At 41.5% G+C, this 17,230-nt stretch overlaps 1 protein-coding gene across 3 annotated transcripts in view; it reads right to left on the bottom strand.

Annotated features, from left to right (window-relative positions):
* Positions 1–12,353: 12,353 nt before the first annotated feature.
* Positions 12,354–17,230, bottom strand: part of GATA6 (GATA binding protein 6) — a 33,749-nt gene continuing 28,872 nt past the window's right edge. For 2 of the 3 annotated variants that reach the window (XM_049901947.1, XM_049901946.1), the window contains exon 7: positions 12,354–15,968. In XM_049901947.1, coding sequence (XP_049757904.1) covers positions 15,798–15,968 — 171 coding nt within the window. In that variant the 3' untranslated portion in view covers positions 12,354–15,797. The remainder of the gene's footprint in view (positions 15,969–17,230) is intronic. The other variant, XM_049901948.1, reaches the window with a different exon arrangement.

The following is a 17,230-nucleotide window of genomic DNA, read 5'->3' as shown; positions in this document are numbered from 1 at the left end:
TATACATACATATATTAGATGCAAGCCACGTCTCAAGGAAACTCCCCTTACAACTGACTGGCTGATCACATCAGATCACACCATGGAGGATGGTTACATCATTATGTAACTGCCAAACTATATCATTACATTAACTGCAAAACCACTGAGAATTATGGCCCAGGCAAATTGACACACACCTTAACCATCACGCCATTCTACAACATCCCACTGGAAAAGGCCAGACAAGAAAAAGGAAAATTCTTTATTGTAAGCCTCAATACCTGCATTGCTCTTGCGAACTACCCACCCCTCCCCACAAAAGGCCTTAACATATAGAGTACTTAATCTGTGTTACAAAAGTAGCATTTGCTACTTCCTTAAGTCTGTAGAGATTCCTGGCTCTACTATCCACAGAATTTAGGAAGGATAGGTGGTGCAACGCTTAAGTGCTCAGCTGCTAACCAAAAGGTTGGTGTTTTGAAGCCACCAGTGCCTCCAGGGAGAAAAGACCGGGATATCTGCTTCCGTAAAGATTTCAGTCTTCCTGTGGGGCAGTTCTACTCTGTCCCAAAGGGTCACAGCAACAACAGGGTAGCTAAGTAATGTTTTTCATAGAAATAGATCCCCCCATGTTGATTATCAGAGCCCTGGTGGCACAATAAGCCCTATGAGGCAGTTCTACTCTGTCCTATAGGGTCACTATGAGTTGGAATCAACTCAGTGGCAACGGATTTGGTTTCGTTTGGCTGGTGGCACAGTAGTTAAGCATTCGGCTGCTAACCGAAAGGTCGGCAGTTCAACCCAACAGCTGCTCCTTGGAAACCCTATGGGGCAGTTCCACTCTGTCTTATAGGGTTGCTATGAGTCTGAATCAACTCGATGGCAATGGGTGTATATTGATTATCAACTCATTTTTTTTTAAACAAAAGTTGGGGAATTCCTTAATGACAGCTGGAGATGAGGAGGTGGGATTGGCTGATGAAAAGGCTTTGGGCAGGCAGGGACTCCCTCAGATCATTAAAACTAATTCTTATCCAGAGAGTGCAAAAGAGGCGATAATTTGACATATTTAAATGTAAATGTATGGTAGATTCAGACATTTGGCTGTGGATTAAATAGACAGAGGTAACTAAAGACTGGTCCATAAGGGATTCAAAGATTACTGGTAACGCTGTATTTCTTAGACTATTTGCATTATTATTATTCTTTGAACTGTACGTATGCAATATATGTGCTATTCTGTTTGTATATTTCACTAAAATAAAAGTATTCAATTCTCAAAGTTAGGAGGATGAGCCAGTAACTAGATCAGATGAAAAAGTATGACTTTGCTCAGCTCTGTCTCTTTAGGTCTCTTCCTCTGTGCTGCTTTCTTTGGTTTGCTTCCTGTTTCCTGATCTGCTGGAATGCGAGCAGCAAACCTTCAAGGACAGAATCTGTGAACAGCTCTCCTCTACCACAGGATTCCGGTCAGCCTCAGCCTTCCAAGGGAGAGAGTCAGATCAGAGGAGCAGAACAGAAGGAATACTTTCTGAGGTCCTACCAACCAGGCCTCAGCCCTGGCTAGGAGGCAGGAAGCCAGTTCTACTCAGTTTAACTAGCGCATGGACAGGCAACAAACTACAGCCTCTTCTCATCCAGCTAGACTCTAAGAGGGGTGGTATGGGGAGCAGGCTGCAAAGAAATAGCTTCCTCAAGCTTTCTGTAGCTCACACTCTTTCTTTCTCTCTAACAGCAAGGTTGGAGGTTCGAGTCCACCCAGAGGCACCTTAGAAAGGCCTGGTGATCTACTTCTGAAAAATCAGCCATTGAAAACTCAATGGAGCACAGTTCTACTCTGACACACATGGGCTGGACTTGATGGCGACTGGTTCTGGTTTTCGGTTCTAAAGGAGTTGCTCGCTCATAAGGGGTAGGGAACATCCACTACAGGGAAGGATCCAGAATGAGGTGACAATGGAGCTTGCCTTCCTACTTTGGTAAAAAAGAGCAAAGGGCCCAAAACCCTTAAAAAAAAAACCCTTGGCCCTCAGTTAAAGTCCAACCAAAAAAAGAAAACCAGTTGTCGTTGAGTTGATTCTGACTCACAGCAACCTCATTTGTTGCAGGGTAGAACTGCATTCCATAGGGTTTTCAAGGCTGTGACCTTTCAGAAGCAATTTACAGGCTTTTCTTCCAAGGTGCCCTGGGTGGGTTCGAACCACCAACTTTCTGCTGAAAAGTCAAGCACTTAACGGATTGGACCACCCAGGGATACTCAGTTAAAACGGAGTTGAGACAAGTGGCTGTGGTGGCTTAGCTGATTTTTAGTAACCAACTCAAAGCCAGCCTGAGTCTAAGGGCAAGCAGGACACCAGGTCCCAACTGCAGATATCTGGGAAGTGTCAATTAAAATAACATTTAGAATGTAGTACAGTGACCTCTAGCCACAATTAAAGGAAAGAAAAAGGTAGCATCTAATGGCAGACTATGTCGGCCAAGCCAATTAATGGCAATTTGGAGCCTGAATGAAAGCAGACGGAGACAAAGCACGGGTTAAATGCTACAGTACAGCACAAATAATACAGTGGAAAAGACGGTCAGAGCCTTGGAGCTCGCCCCTGCTTAATGGGGGTGTGGGCCAGCCTCAGTCTCCTTCGGGGGCTATCTTCTACAGTCAAAAAAGAGCTTTTCTTTGGCAGCCCATAAACCAAACCAAAACCAAATCCAAATCCAAATTCTGACTCATAGCACCCCTATAGGACAGAGGAGAACTGCCCCATCGAGTTTCCAAGGAGCGGCTGGTGGATTCCAACTGCCGATCTCTTGGTTAGCAGCCGTAGCTCTTAACCACTACGCCACCAGGGTTTCCCATAGCGGTCCTTTTTTAGTTATCTATTTAGGAAATTATTTATCATTATTTCTATTTTTGATGGTATTCTAAATCATTTGATATGAAGTAGTACTTTATATTTAAAAAATATATTTTTCAATATATAAGCCTTTTGAGAATTTAGAGAGAGAGTTAGGATTTAAAACCCATAGAGATGTTGACTCCAATCCTGGTATACCTGTCTTCACTCTGTCACCTCCAGAAACTGTTCTCAACTGAGGGTTGTATTTTTAGTTATTTTCATTGCTAAGGTATTTGAGAAGAAGAAGGGGGCGGGGGGACACTATTTCCTGTAATGATTCATCATTTCTTCCTAGAATGGAAGGACAACGGATTCCTAGAGCACGGACTGTTTTTAAAGTAAAGCAAAGCACCAGGTGGCCTAGCCCTCGCCTTTCATATCTGGCACACTCAAATGGTGACCAGACTCTGGTGCAGTTTTAAATAAAAGAAAGATAAGTTCCTTCACATCTCTGAAATGAGACTCTTGCCTCAAACTCACTAGTGGCACTGCAGTGCTCTGTGGCTTTGGAAACAATCCAAGGGAAGAGAAAACAAACTCATTTTTATTTCAAATTTACTCTGTGTCCAGCATCGTTTCACACGGAGTATTTCATTTAATTTCACAACAAACCTATGAGTTATCCCATTATCCTCATTTTACAGATGAGCAAACTGAGGCTCATGGCAGTTAACTATCATGAAATATTGTGACCAAGGTCACACAGTGGGATAAGTGGAAAGAGTAGGATTGAAGTGCAGCTCTGTCTGACCCCAAAGCCTTGGTTCTTTCCAATACAGCACATAGTTCCCTATGCTACAAGAAAGCAATGTGGAGGGTGGGCATTCCTATCGCTACATTACCCAGGGGCTTCTGCTCTGAACATGTCTTTTTAATGGGAAGTTTTTAAAAATATTTTTTAGGCCAAAAAAAGCATTTATCGAGCACCCACGAGATACATGACATCATCACATCACAGTGATAAAAAGGCATCACTTTTCTGGTCAACAAACACATGCCATCAATTCTTAAAGTTAATGAAGTTTCAAAACCTGTCGCCTTTTCGGAAAAGGTAAAGCAACCACCAGCCGTAAATTCCTAACCTATCTCTGCAAATCATGGACCAAGACAGCAGTTGCAGAGAAACATGGTATTAAAAAGTGGGATGGGAACTTGGAACACATCAAATCTAGATGCTCCCACTTTATGGACAAGTAAACTGAGGCCCAGAAGAGTCCAGTGACTTGCCCCAGGTCATAAAGCTAGATCATGGCAGTGCTGAACCCAGAACTGATTAGATGGGAGCAGGCAGCTCCTAGGCTTTGGGATTGCACCCCCTTCTACAAAACCTTCTTCAGTGAGAACCCTAAGAGAGTCCCCAAGAAGCTATCAACACAGAATTCTGAACTTGAGTGATCTAACAGAGATTTCTCAGGCCCCTTCAAGCTACAACATCCACTTCAACTAATCCCTCTAACCTGGGACCAAGGCCCAGTTGCTAAGTATCAATGGCCAAGTTTGTGGAGAATGAATGACGTCAGGCTGTTCATGGGAAGCAGAAAGCAATTAAATTATTGAGTACCTATCTCATGAAACTAACTCCTGTCAGTTTATCATGCTATGGTGGCTTGCATGTTGCTGAAATCTATGCCACCAGTATTTCAAATACCAGCAGGGTCACTCACGGTAGACTGGTTTCAGCAGAGCTTCCACACTAAGACAGACTAGAAAGAAAGGCCTGGCAATCTACTTCTGAAAATTAACCAATAAAAACTTTACGGGTTCACAAAAAAATTAATTAATTAACTTGAAAAATCTTATGGATCACTATGGTACACAGTGCAACACAGTGCTGGAAGATAAGCCTCTAAGTTGGAAGACATTCAAAATACACAATGGCTACAACAATGGATTCAAGCATAGCAATGATCACGAATATGGTACAGGACCAGGCAACATTTTGTTGTTATATATAAGGTCATCATGAGTCAGAGTCAACTGGATAGGAACTAACAACAACAACAATCTAATGAAAGGCACTGTGCTAGCACTTTGCACAGGATTATAAAACGTGTCTCCTACCCTCACAAAGCTGAAGCTGAGTAAGGCTTCGAGGCTGGGTGACTAGAATATGAGGTCGGTAGTATTGCTCTCCTTTCCGGGGTGAGAACACTGCAGCCTGGAGAGATTACGTAAGTAACTTGTTCAAGGCCTCAGAGCTGAAGTGTGCTACGCCAGGATTCAAGCCCATTATTTGCATGACTTCAAAGGCCACAGTCTTTCCGCTTCATCACACTCTTGATTTATCTAAAACCTCATGAGAGAAAAGGGAGAGAGCATTTCAAAAAAGATCGAGTGGGCCACAATTCCAAATGCTTCAAAGGGGTCAAGGAAAGCAGGCTGAACTAGGGGGCAGCTCCCTCCAATGCCCCGATCCAAGGTGCAGCTACCACTCCAAGGCTCCTCGTGGTCAGTTTCAAAATGAAAGCATCTCTCCCCTGTCTGTAAAGAATAAAGAGGCACCTCCTGGAATTTCTCCTGAAAGGACCCAGCTGGAAATGATACCACTGAATCTAGGGGTATCAAAGAGTACAAAATTTTTTGTTATAGATTAAATGGAAGAATAGGATAAGCAAAATCACGAAAAGGAAGTAAAAGTCCAAAGAATACTAAGAGTATAAGAAACAGTAAAAGGGGTGATAAGAGCTAGAGATACTTATTGTGTAATCTATTCTAATGTATTCCACACAGACCAACTTGCATTTGGTACGGCTTTATAAGTGACAGGTAATACATAGCAAGTAACCCCAACATGATCTTCATGAGTAAGATGCTTCGTGTTCTCAAAATATAGTGTGCTCTGAATTAAGGATAGTGGGATTACAAAGTTCGTTCCAAATGGAGTCATCCCTGCGGGTTCCCTCCCCTTCAGCCCAGCTACTGGTCATTGCCCAGCCAACTGGAGCCAGATTCAACAACAGAGGAGCATGCAGAATGCAACCTCTTATTTACAAGCTGTGAAGCCTGCAGAAACTTTGCCAAGTGTATCTTCCATTTGGTGATAACTGGTCTCCAGGGGCTCAGAAACAGAAGCTGTTTGGTTTAGCAAGTGTAGGTGTTGTCCTGATTTCCTACTCTCACAAAGCTTTCATTTATTCCAGCAAATGAAGTCTTGATGATTCACTGGAGACCAGTGGTCATCTGTGCTGCTTCCCGGAGGTAACTCAGACCTGGTGTTTGGAGACGTACACAATCTTTGAAAAAACAATATTAGGCCAAGTCTCGGTATCTTGTTAATTCCTAAACCAATTAATGAAGCAATACTCGGAGTAGTAAGAAGTTACCAGCTCCTGCCAAAGGCTGAGCTTTAGCTCACAGTGTTTGGCCCTCAAATTTCATTCAGTGACCTCGCAGCCAAGCCCAGAGCCAAGGTCACTGTGCCAAGAGTTTGGAAACACTGGTTCTATACTGCCCAGCCAGCACTTAACCTCTCCAAGACTCAGTTTCCTCAGCTGGACCACAGCAAGGTCCCTTTCCTCTCTAAAGTTACGTCAACCCATGATGTAAGTGAATACGCACATCACAAGAGTTTGTAACTCCTTAGTCAACACCAAGAGCAGTGTCTCCCTCCAACACTCCACCCACCAACGTCGCAAATAGAAACTTCACATTCCCCAGAAAACACAATAGAATTGCCTGAAAAAGAGATAGAATTCAGGATGGTTCTGGGAAACAAGCTTAATACGCTCTTAACGTACATAACAACCAAGTTAGTATGGGAAACCCTGGTGGCATGAAAAAGGATGAAAGAGCTAGGAATAAAGTTAACCAGATACATGCAAGATCTATCAGGAGAAAAGTTTAAAACTCAAATGAAGGACACAGAAATAAATTTAAACAAATGAAAAGACATATTTCACCTTGGACATGAAGACTTAACAAAATGAAGATATTAATTGTCCCTAAGCTAATTTAAGGAAACCCTGGTAGTGTAGTGGTTAAGTGCTATGGCTGCTAACCAAAGGGTCAGCAGTTCGAATCTGCCAGGCGCTCTTTGGAAACTCTGGGGCAGTTCTATTCTGTCCTATATGGTCGCTGTGAGTCCATATCGACTCGACGGCACTGGGTTTGTTTGTTTGTTTTAAGTTAATCTGAAATTTTAACGGGATTCCAATAAAAATATCCACAAGGTTTTTTTTTAACTAGATAAGCTGATTTTAAAGTTTGTATGGAAAAATGAAAACAAAAATAGTGATCAAATTCCTTTAAACATAAGATCAATGAAAAGTCTCTAAATATTAAAATATATGCCAAAGTATAATAATCAAAGCTATATGGTATTGGAGTACAAATAAACGGATGATTGATACAGAATAGAAAATCCAGAAACAGACCCAAATATATATATAAAATTCGAAGTTAAATATATTTAGACGCATAGGAACTTATGTCAGAATACATATACATAGGAGAATTTATATGTATTTTCATTTTGAATCAGTGGCAGGAAAATGGATTATTCAGTAAATGATGCTGGGACAACTAGGTTGCCATTTGGAAATACATAAGGTTGAACATATACTCTATATGTTACAACAACAACAATACAAATTCTAGATTAAAAAAATGTGAACTTCTAAAATAAAGCCATAAAAGCACTAGAAGAAACCACGAAATTTTTAAAAATAATCTTAACAGTGAGGAAGGCTTCTCTACGTAGTATACAAAACTCAGAAAGCATAAAAGACTGATAAATTGAATTAATTTAAACAAAGACCATCACGATTTTTTTTAAAGTCCAAAGAAAGCCCAGTAATAAATATTTTTTAGGTATATTTCAGACAAAGAACTAGTTTCCTTAATATGTAAAGAACTTGTCAAATCAATGAGATTAATAACTCAATAGTAAAATAGGCAAAGAATATAAATAAAGGTGGATGAAGAGTTCACATAAAAGGAAAATACAAATGATCTTAATCATAGGAAAAGATGTCCAACCTCGTTCACAATAAGAAGGATGAAAAACAAAGCTCAGCGATATGAAATAAACCGAGATCAGAAAGCTTGATTACAGACTCATTCGATTAAGGAAAAACAGGCACTCTGGTACATTGCTCGTGGGAGCGCAAAATAGGACAGTCTCTGTGGAGAGCATTTTGGCAATGTCTATCAAAATTAAAAGCAGAGATAACCCTTGACTTGGCAATGCCACTTCTAGAAATTTATCTTATAGATATCTTTACATATGTGTGAAATGACAGACACGGAATATTAATGGCAGCATTGCTTGAATAGCAAAAGATTTGAAACAAATGTCCTTCAGTAGGGCACTGACTGAATACCACATATACTAAGTGAAAAAAACCAGTGTGTATTATATACTACCGCTTATTTTAAAAATGGAATATGTATACATATGCATATATACTGATGTGTGTATGTGCATCAATGATCAATGCATATAATGTATACAGGAAACAAGAGTAACATCTGGGAAGGGGAACTGAGTGCATGGGTGAGAGGGATGAGGACAATTATTTTTTACTATATTGCAATTTATAAATTTTGTATTTGAGAAATTTTAATTAACACAAAGGCCAAAAAAATGTAGATTCCTTAGCCTTATATAGAGCCTTCAGAATCAGATGCTCTGGGAAAGGAGCTAGGGACTTGGCAATTTTAGCAAGCACTGCGTGTGATTCTCATGCTCATGGAAGTTTTCAGGGCCCTGACACACAGCATCACTGATAATGGACACTTATCAAAACCATACTAGCAACAATGATGTAAGCAGTAATGAACACTTATTGAAAAAGATAAAGCTAAGATGCCACTGCCAAAACCTTGCACAAGTTTTCTTGAAAAAAATTTATTCTTTGGCACAATGAAAGGATTTTATACCATGATGAGGTAAGTATTCCTTGTTCTCTGCGGTGTTCAGTTTTAACCACTGTTAATCGTTTCACCAGCTTTTTGCACTTTCTAAAATGCTTTACCCTAATCTTTTGAGCTAGGTAGAGCAAGACAACTATGGTGGTCCACAGTTAAGCACTCGGTCTGCTAACCAAATTGTTTGGCAGTTAGAACCTACCCAGCAGATTCTCGGGAGAAAGACCTGGCAACCTGATTCCATAAAGATTATAGCCAAGAAAACCCTCTGGGGGCAGTTCTACTCTGTCACCTGGGGTCGCTATGGGTCAGAATCGAGTTGAGACTCGACAGCAACTAACCACAACGGAGTGTAAAAAGCCTTCCTTGAAGTTACAGGAAAGGAATAAATTGCTCAGTGACTGTGCCCCTGGCCAGCACTTCACCACCAAACTCACGCTTCCAGCTTATAAGTAGGTGTTATCTTGTGAGTTCTAAAGAAGCACAGAACTAGAAGTTGATATCGTTTACATTTCACAGAAGCAGCTTACGAGGTTTACTAAGGTTTCTTCAATCTAGACTTATCTGTGTTGCGAATCACAATTGTGTATCTCTGAGACACTAGGGGAAAGAGAAAGGGCACAGCCTCAGATCTCAGAGTTCTAGCTTCCCTTCTGTGTTCTTTTAATTTCTTCACCTTTGAATCAGGTTGAAAAGACAATATAGTGCAGCGATTTAAGAGCATGTGATCTAGGGCCAGACTGCCTGGGCTCAAATTCCAGCTCTGCCATTGTGTCACCTTGGGCACGTTACTTCACCTCTCTGTGCCTTGGTAGCCAAATCTGTAAAAGGAGAATAGATTTGGGATGAGGATTAGGTAAATCAATGTATATGAAACACTTCATATAGAAAGTAGCCCACAAGCACTATATAAGTATTTGCTTTATTATTTCAGGTCAGACTTAGCATGTTCAAAAAACAAAAACCAAACCCATTGCATTGAGTTGATTCTGCCCCATAGGGTTTCCAAGGAGCAACTGGTAGATTTGAACTGACGACTTTTTGGTTAGCAGCCGAGCTCTTAACCACTGCCCCACCAGGGCTCCCTTAGCATGCCAGGGGGATAGAATTCACAAAAATAAATGTAAAGCCCAGGGAGTAAGGAGACAGGGAGGAAAAGTGTAATAGCTAAAGACAAGACACAAGAAGGCAAACAATAATGAAAAGCTGGTTATTTCCAAGAAATAATAAAAAAAGAGAAAAATCTACTACAAGATACTGAAGCCATGGGCCAAGCAAAGCAAAACTGTTTTTTCCTTGTTCTGTCGACTGCTCTGCAGCAGACTTTTCCATTTTCCGGTCTGGGTTCCTATCACTGTATAAATTTTATATCATGGGCCAGAGACCAAGCAAGTCTAGCATTAGGGGCGGGGGCACCTCTTACCAAGTCCCCGTGTTCATGAATATGAGCAGGACTCTCACCCTCCGTGGCCCAAAGCTACAGGAGGGTTTGGCCTCCAGAGGCCAGAACCTGAGGCAGTGAGCAAACAGAAAGAGAGCTACAAGGAGATTCTAATCCATCAGCTTTCCCTGGTCATGCAAGTGCCCTTGGAGGGCCCTCAAGCTCTGGGAACCCGGACTAGGGCATAGGCCCACCATCACCTTATTGCATATAATCAGCCCCTGGGAATGTGAGAAGCAAATGCAGATGGAAAGGACCTTCGAGACTATGCCACCTGATTTCTCCATTTTATAGACGGGAAGACTGAAGTCCAGAGAGACAAGATGACTTGCCCAAAGGCTACAGACTATTTAGATGATAATTTTACCAGAGGGGACCACTGATAACTGAAATATAAGCCCTTCTACCAATTTAACATTCTTTAATCTTTTTGTTTGTTTAGAATCATACCAGAAACTATTTAATCCGCGGTAACTTATCCTCATTTTAAAATCTTTTTAATTTCTCGATACAAATACTCACAGACACGATTTTATGTAAATCCACAAATGTCATTATAAACGTGCTTTTCTGCACAGTCGCTCCCCCCCCCCCATCTTTTTCCTTTTTTGCACAATTCTCTTCTCTTGTCCTGTCAGTATAACGCTTCCCAGCCGTGCCTTCCTGGCTGGACCCCACCTTAGCCTCCTACTTTGCACCCTGGTGCATAGTGGTTAAGTGCCACAGCTGCTAACCAAAGGGTCAGCAGTTCGAATCCGCCAGGCGCTCCTTGGAAACTCTATGGGGCAGTTCTACTCTGTAGTATAGGGTCGCTATGAGTTGGAATCGACTCAGCGGCACTGGGTTTGGTTTGGGTTTTTTGGTTTTGTACCCATTCATGTACTTCTCCATATTCGTGTAATTCTGTAGAGAATACATATACAATATTTGTGTGTGTATACATTCTTTAATATTAAGGGAGCCCTGATGGCGCAGTGGTTAAAGCACTCAGCTGCTAACCAAAAGGTTGGTAGTTCAAACCCACAGCCACTCCAAAGGAGAAGGATGTGGCAATTTGCTTCCGTAAGGATTTACAGCCTTGAAAAGCTTATGGGGAGGTTCTACCTTGCCCTATAGGGTCTGTAAGAGTCAGAATTGAATCGACAGCAGTGGGTTAGTCATTTTTAAAATGTTCTTAAAAAAAGCCACTATGCAAAACGAGTAACCCTTCAGCTAAAACAGTGACAGCAACTGTCTAACAGCCACTTCTCTGGGCCAGCTACCAAGCAAGGATGACAACAGTGAGGTGCCAGCTGTCACACTAGTTCTCTGGTACAGATTTTGGGGACATTGTAGAAGGCTCAGTGGGAAACACTGATGCTTTCTCTGACGTGAGCTTCAAAGGTTTGACACACCTGTAACATCCTAAGTTTCCTTTAAAAGCTATTTGGAACTATCAACCATTATTTACCCAAAGTCCCTATGAACTTATTTAGGCTTTCAGTCTACCTATATCTTAGAGCTGAAGCAACTGAAGACACCACAGAATCCCCAGGCAAAGAACAACTCCTTTCCATCGCCCCACTGAGTCAATGCCGACTCATGGAGACCCCATATGTGTCAAAGTAGAATTTGGCTCCATAGGGTTTTCAGTAGCTAACTTTTCAGAAGTAGATCACCAGTCTTTCTTCCAAGGTGCCTGTGGGTAGATTTGAACCTCCAACCTTTTGGTTAGTTGCCAAGCATGTTAACCGTTTATACCACTGAGGGACTCATTCAGCCCAGCCTACAGATATCTACTGCCCCCTCCCCCCCACAGAGATCATAAGCAAAAGAACCTGCTTTGAATCCAGCTGTTGAAAGCTCAGCAGCACAAAATCCATCCCAAGACTTCACATGGCCAGAGCTGTAGAAACCAAATTCTAACCCACAGACCCTGTCTTGAAATATTTGATCTCAAAAATGTGTTCATGTTGAAGTTTCTCCCACTCAAAATAATAAAACTACTATCTGACTGCCAATTAGGGCTTCCAACCAATAGGAGATAACTGGTGTCACCAATCTGAATTAATAGAATTTCAACCAAGAAACAAAACACATTTGGATTAGCCAGAGCTACCTTATTCCAAATAAATACTTGATCTCTGCCCCTCCACCCACCCATCACCCCCTCCACACACACACCCATTTTTCCTTTCTCAGATCCTTGGGGATCCACAGGCCCATGGGCAATACTGGTATAGAGAGAACTCAGCCAGCACACAGAAGCAGCCACATTGTACCACAGTGAAAGCAGTGTGGAATCTGGTATGGCCACCAAAGACTGGCTGTATTGCCCTCCCAGCAGTTCATTTATCTGTGATCTGAAATTACATCAAATTTCTAAGGACTAGAGAGAACATTTCCCACGAACAAAAAGTTAATTTATTTTCAGGGGGAAATGAATGGCTGCCTCTGCTTTTCTGACCCTCCCATAGGCACCGGGAAACAACATTAAGTGACCCTGGAGAGAGACCCCAGAGAGAGCCTATATATGAGATGGCCTAAAATCAGCCATGGGTGATGGGGGACATACAATCCTACAACCCACGGTAATGGGCCTAAGGATTCTTTAAACTGAGGTGCACCTATATTTAAATGCATTCCCTATTGAGAAATGAATCACTTGTTTTTTGTATGTCACATTTAGAAGAGGGGTGTTGAGATCGTGTACTTGGGGAAAAAAATAATATTTCTGCTTTATATAAGCATAGGTAAGAAAGCCATCATTTAAAAAGACCAGATGAGTGGAGGTCCTTGTATTAGGATGGGTTACAAAAAGCCTCCTGCCCTCCTTCTGCTCCTTGTAATTTATTTCATGAAAGCTAGAATTCTTTCCACTTTGTTCTAAAAAAATAAATAAATAAAAATGGGGGAGGGGCAGGCAGCAAACCTAATTACATCTTAGGATTGCAAGAAGTATGTGAAATCATTTCCAAGGAAAAAGATCATTTGGAAGCCCCAATAAGACAAATTCATTTCCCAATCAAAGCATATTAACTCTAACAACTCCCAACCCACCAGAAAGCATGCAAAGTAATGAGAACCATAAGAGCGGGGAGAAAAAAATACATCAGGGAGAATAATTTTCTCCTGCTGTCAGTCAGCCCCCTTCTTCAAAACAGCCATCAGTTCAACTTAGACTGGTAGCTCCCAGACATTCTCCCTCCATCTCTGCCACTCATGGGTCAGGGACAGGCCCTCATTTCACTCTCCCCAGCATTGCTCAAGAAGTGCAGGCGACCAAAGAACATCAGATGCCTATAGATCAATGTCTGATAAAAAAAAAAAAAAAAGATCAATGTCTGATACTCCACAGAAAGTAAGGCATTATTCAAAACACCCATGTTATGGCAGCCACTCTTTCTCAAATTCAACTTAACACTTATTGAATGCTTACTATGTGTCAGGGACCATGCTAGATACTTTACATGAATTATCTCACATAACCCTATGCCTCATTTTACAAATTAAGAAGATGAGAGTGGGGTAACTTAACGAAAGTCAGAGCTATGCTAGCCCATGACAGAGCTGGGACTTGAAGCCAAGTGGTCTGACCCCAAGTCCAGCACTCTTAACCATTATTCTCCTCCACCATGATACCTGCATGTGTGTGAACATCAGTGTCTTCCCCAGACACACAAGCACCAGGCTACCAACACCACCCATTATTTCCGAATATCACTGAGGAAGGCTTCCTTTCTCTTGAAAGATTCGGGCTGGATCCCATAGAATGGCTGGAGTAAATGCATGAAATAAGTAAAACATGTCACATTCCCAGGAAGCCAAAATTAAAATGCCATCATTTTATGTTGTGAAACAGCCCCGACTTCCTGAAATCCACCCGATGAAGAAAAAAACAGCCTGTTCAAATAACTTTTAAATACCTTCTGGTGAGTGCAAGGTCTTCAACCTAGGTGAGTTTTAAATGAGACTTCATGGCCATTGCAAAAGGGAGGGAATAGAAAGGAAGTTATCCTGCTTCTGAGCCACAGAGCAGATTTCCTTCCCAAGGGAAGAAACCTTGGACTTTCCAAAATGTTATTAATGGTTGATCCTGAACAGAATGCTTATCATCTCAGATAATTTCATGTAATAAAACAGGTCTTTTTTTTTTTTTTTTTGCACTTATAAAAATGATCCCCAATGCAAACTGAAAGTGATACCTAACTCCATGTGCCAACTGCAAATAAGCCAAATGTATAAAATGCTCAAAAAGGACAATTCTTTGAAAGGAAAGTCTCCAGACAATTTGCAAACATCACATGGGCTTGTTTTATGTTAATGTCTATACCCACATAGTTATATACAACAAAATGAAACTAAAAGGGAAGAAACTCACCGTACAGAGACAAAACAATACCCTTTTTATTTTTAAAACTCTGGTGAAATAGGTTTCCATATGACATCCCATTAAAAAAAAAAAAATCATGTAAACCAACCTGCCTGTGGGTTAGTCACACTATACAGACTTCACCATAGTGTTTAAAGATGCCTAGGTATCTCATAGAGTATTTACAAATGTTATCTGTTAGGTAGTAAAGTTTTGTTGCAATTTTTCCAGCACTTATTCCACAGTAAAATAAAGGGGATATACTGGTGTTCTTGTATAAAAATTCTTAACAAATGGAGAAAGGCAATTTTCCTGAGAGAAGATTTGTTCTTGAAATATTTTTCTTTAGCAATTGGAAACATAGAAATGGGATGTAGTTGTAGAAGAAGCATAAGAATGTCTAAGTTAACATTTTTCTTTTAAATTATTTAAGTACCATTAAGTTAAAATGTTTACATTCATTATAAAAAATGTTGTTAAATCTTATGCAAATGATTTAACACTGGATTGCTGCAACGCAAATTGCACTTTTAAAAAAATGATTGTATACATGGAAGAAAAATATCTTGTTTGCTACCCTGTTTACAAATTCTGACCGACTTCAGATCAGCCACACAATATGAACTTTGAAAAACTTCAGTCACAGTGTATGTTAACGTTATAATGCAGTCTTGCCAACTGAGTAATATTTTTGACAAGAGACCTCATGAACCAACTCAGCCTCCAGAGATGTGACGAAACGCTCAAATGATCTTCTCCACGAACGCATGTGAAATTTGGATCTGGACAAGGTATGAAGAAATTCGCGAATAACCAAAATCGACCAGAAGCACATGATTTGGGACAACACACATAAAACCTTTTCTAAAAATCTTTCTCAATATTCCTTAGCAGGAAAGGCCCCGGTCCCAGTCCCGGTTTCCGGAAGTGTCGCAATGGACACTAAATCCCCGCGTGAGCCCAGAGGCAGGCTGGCTGGGAGTGCAGCACCAGGGTCCTGGCAAGGGGAAGAGAACGGTGTGCTCTTGGGCTCCGCTGACCTTTCCCCCGGAAGAACCCCATCTTCTCTCACGAGGGACCCGATGGTAAGGCGGAGCAAGCCTCTTTGGAAATGCATCTCTTTCAAAATAAAGGCACAGAAATAACGCATCAGAGGAATGTTCTGTCAGCGTACTTGCCACTGTTTGGACTGCTTGATAAAATAATACAAAAGTCACATGAGGGCCGTGGTGGACTCTCCCAGCTTCCTGTGGCTGCGGGCTCAGGCCAGAGCCAGAGCACACCAAGAATCCTGTCTCACAGATGACGTCACTTCCGCCGGGGAGGCCAGACTGACTCCTATGTACAGCCCGTCTTGAGCTGAGTATTTGAGTTCGCTGTTCTCGGGATTCGTGCTCTCTCCTGGGCCAGACATCACTGAGGAGGCACCTGCCTGGCAGGACGAGAGGGGCAGAGAGGAGGAGAGAAGGGGTGAGAGAGTTATTGATAAATTTGCTATCCACGATCCTGCTAGTTAAACACATGGGCACAAACGAGATTTTAAATCCAGCAGGGGCGAGAGCCACATCCAACAGGCATTCGAGTCGGTGGGGGCAAAAAAACCCGATAAAGCCGGCTTCTCTCGGCACCGCCCCGGGAAGTGGCGGAGTCGTACTGTGTGGTAACGTGCTATCAGCCTAACGCTGGTAATTTAAACTCAGAAACATTATCCTGTCCACTTTAGAACTCATGGCAGTAGCTACTCGGCAAGATGAACAAGGTAGAAAGGGGAACTGGAAGAAATCTTCTTGGTGAAAAGCGCCAAAAGATGACACTGGGTACGTAAATAGGCCATAATGATGCACACTCAATCTAATCACTTCAAAAGAAAAACTGCAGAGCACTTAGTGCACACACGTACGTGCATACATGAACACTTCTGCACATACACATATACTCGCACATACACACATACTTGCACACATACTCCCATTACATGCACACACATACACATGCACACACACACAGCATGGCCAGAAGACTTGGCAGTTATGTCAGAGTCTAAAGAGAAATGCTAGAGTCCAACACTGCCTGATAAATGAAATTTTTGAGCACTGACTTCATGGAAAATTAACCCACGGATACTCTGGTTTTAATGTCTACCTCATTTACCTTAATTCTTTCCAAAAACAGGCCATATTTGAACCAGACCACAGTATGAAGAAAATTTTAAACACCTACATTTGTCATGATCATGGCAAGTAAACGTTTACCTTTCCCCCGTTTAATTCATTCCTTCCATCCAAATAAGAAAAGGCCAAATAGAAAACATCATACAGTTTGGTAGAGTCAAACCAAAATAACTAAAATCATGTTTAGACTACAGTTTGAGAAATCAGTTGCATTCGAGAGACTTTTTAAGGATCTAGTCATAATCACATACTTTTTAATCATGGCTTTTTCCTTCTAAAGGCTCAGAAGTTATTTCTCTCAAGCTTTCAGGTTCCAATTCATAAATTCCAAGCTACTTGGTTACTGAACACAGGTGGGACATCTTGGACTTTTCAAAGCATTTCTTTTTTACAGACATGATCCCATTAGATCCTTAAAACATCCATCTGGCTGGCCGAGTTAAGGTTACATGACAAGAACTTCAGAGAAATACCCAAGATCAGACACAGGCTGAACAGAAGGGAAGGTGCTCCCATCCAGTGG

The sequence above is a fragment of the Elephas maximus genome, chromosome 11 (assembly GCF_024166365.1).
Source record: "Elephas maximus indicus isolate mEleMax1 chromosome 11, mEleMax1 primary haplotype, whole genome shotgun sequence".
Lineage (NCBI taxonomy): Eukaryota > Metazoa > Chordata > Mammalia > Proboscidea > Elephantidae > Elephas > Elephas maximus.
This window is presented reverse-complemented; position numbering and strand designations above follow the sequence as displayed.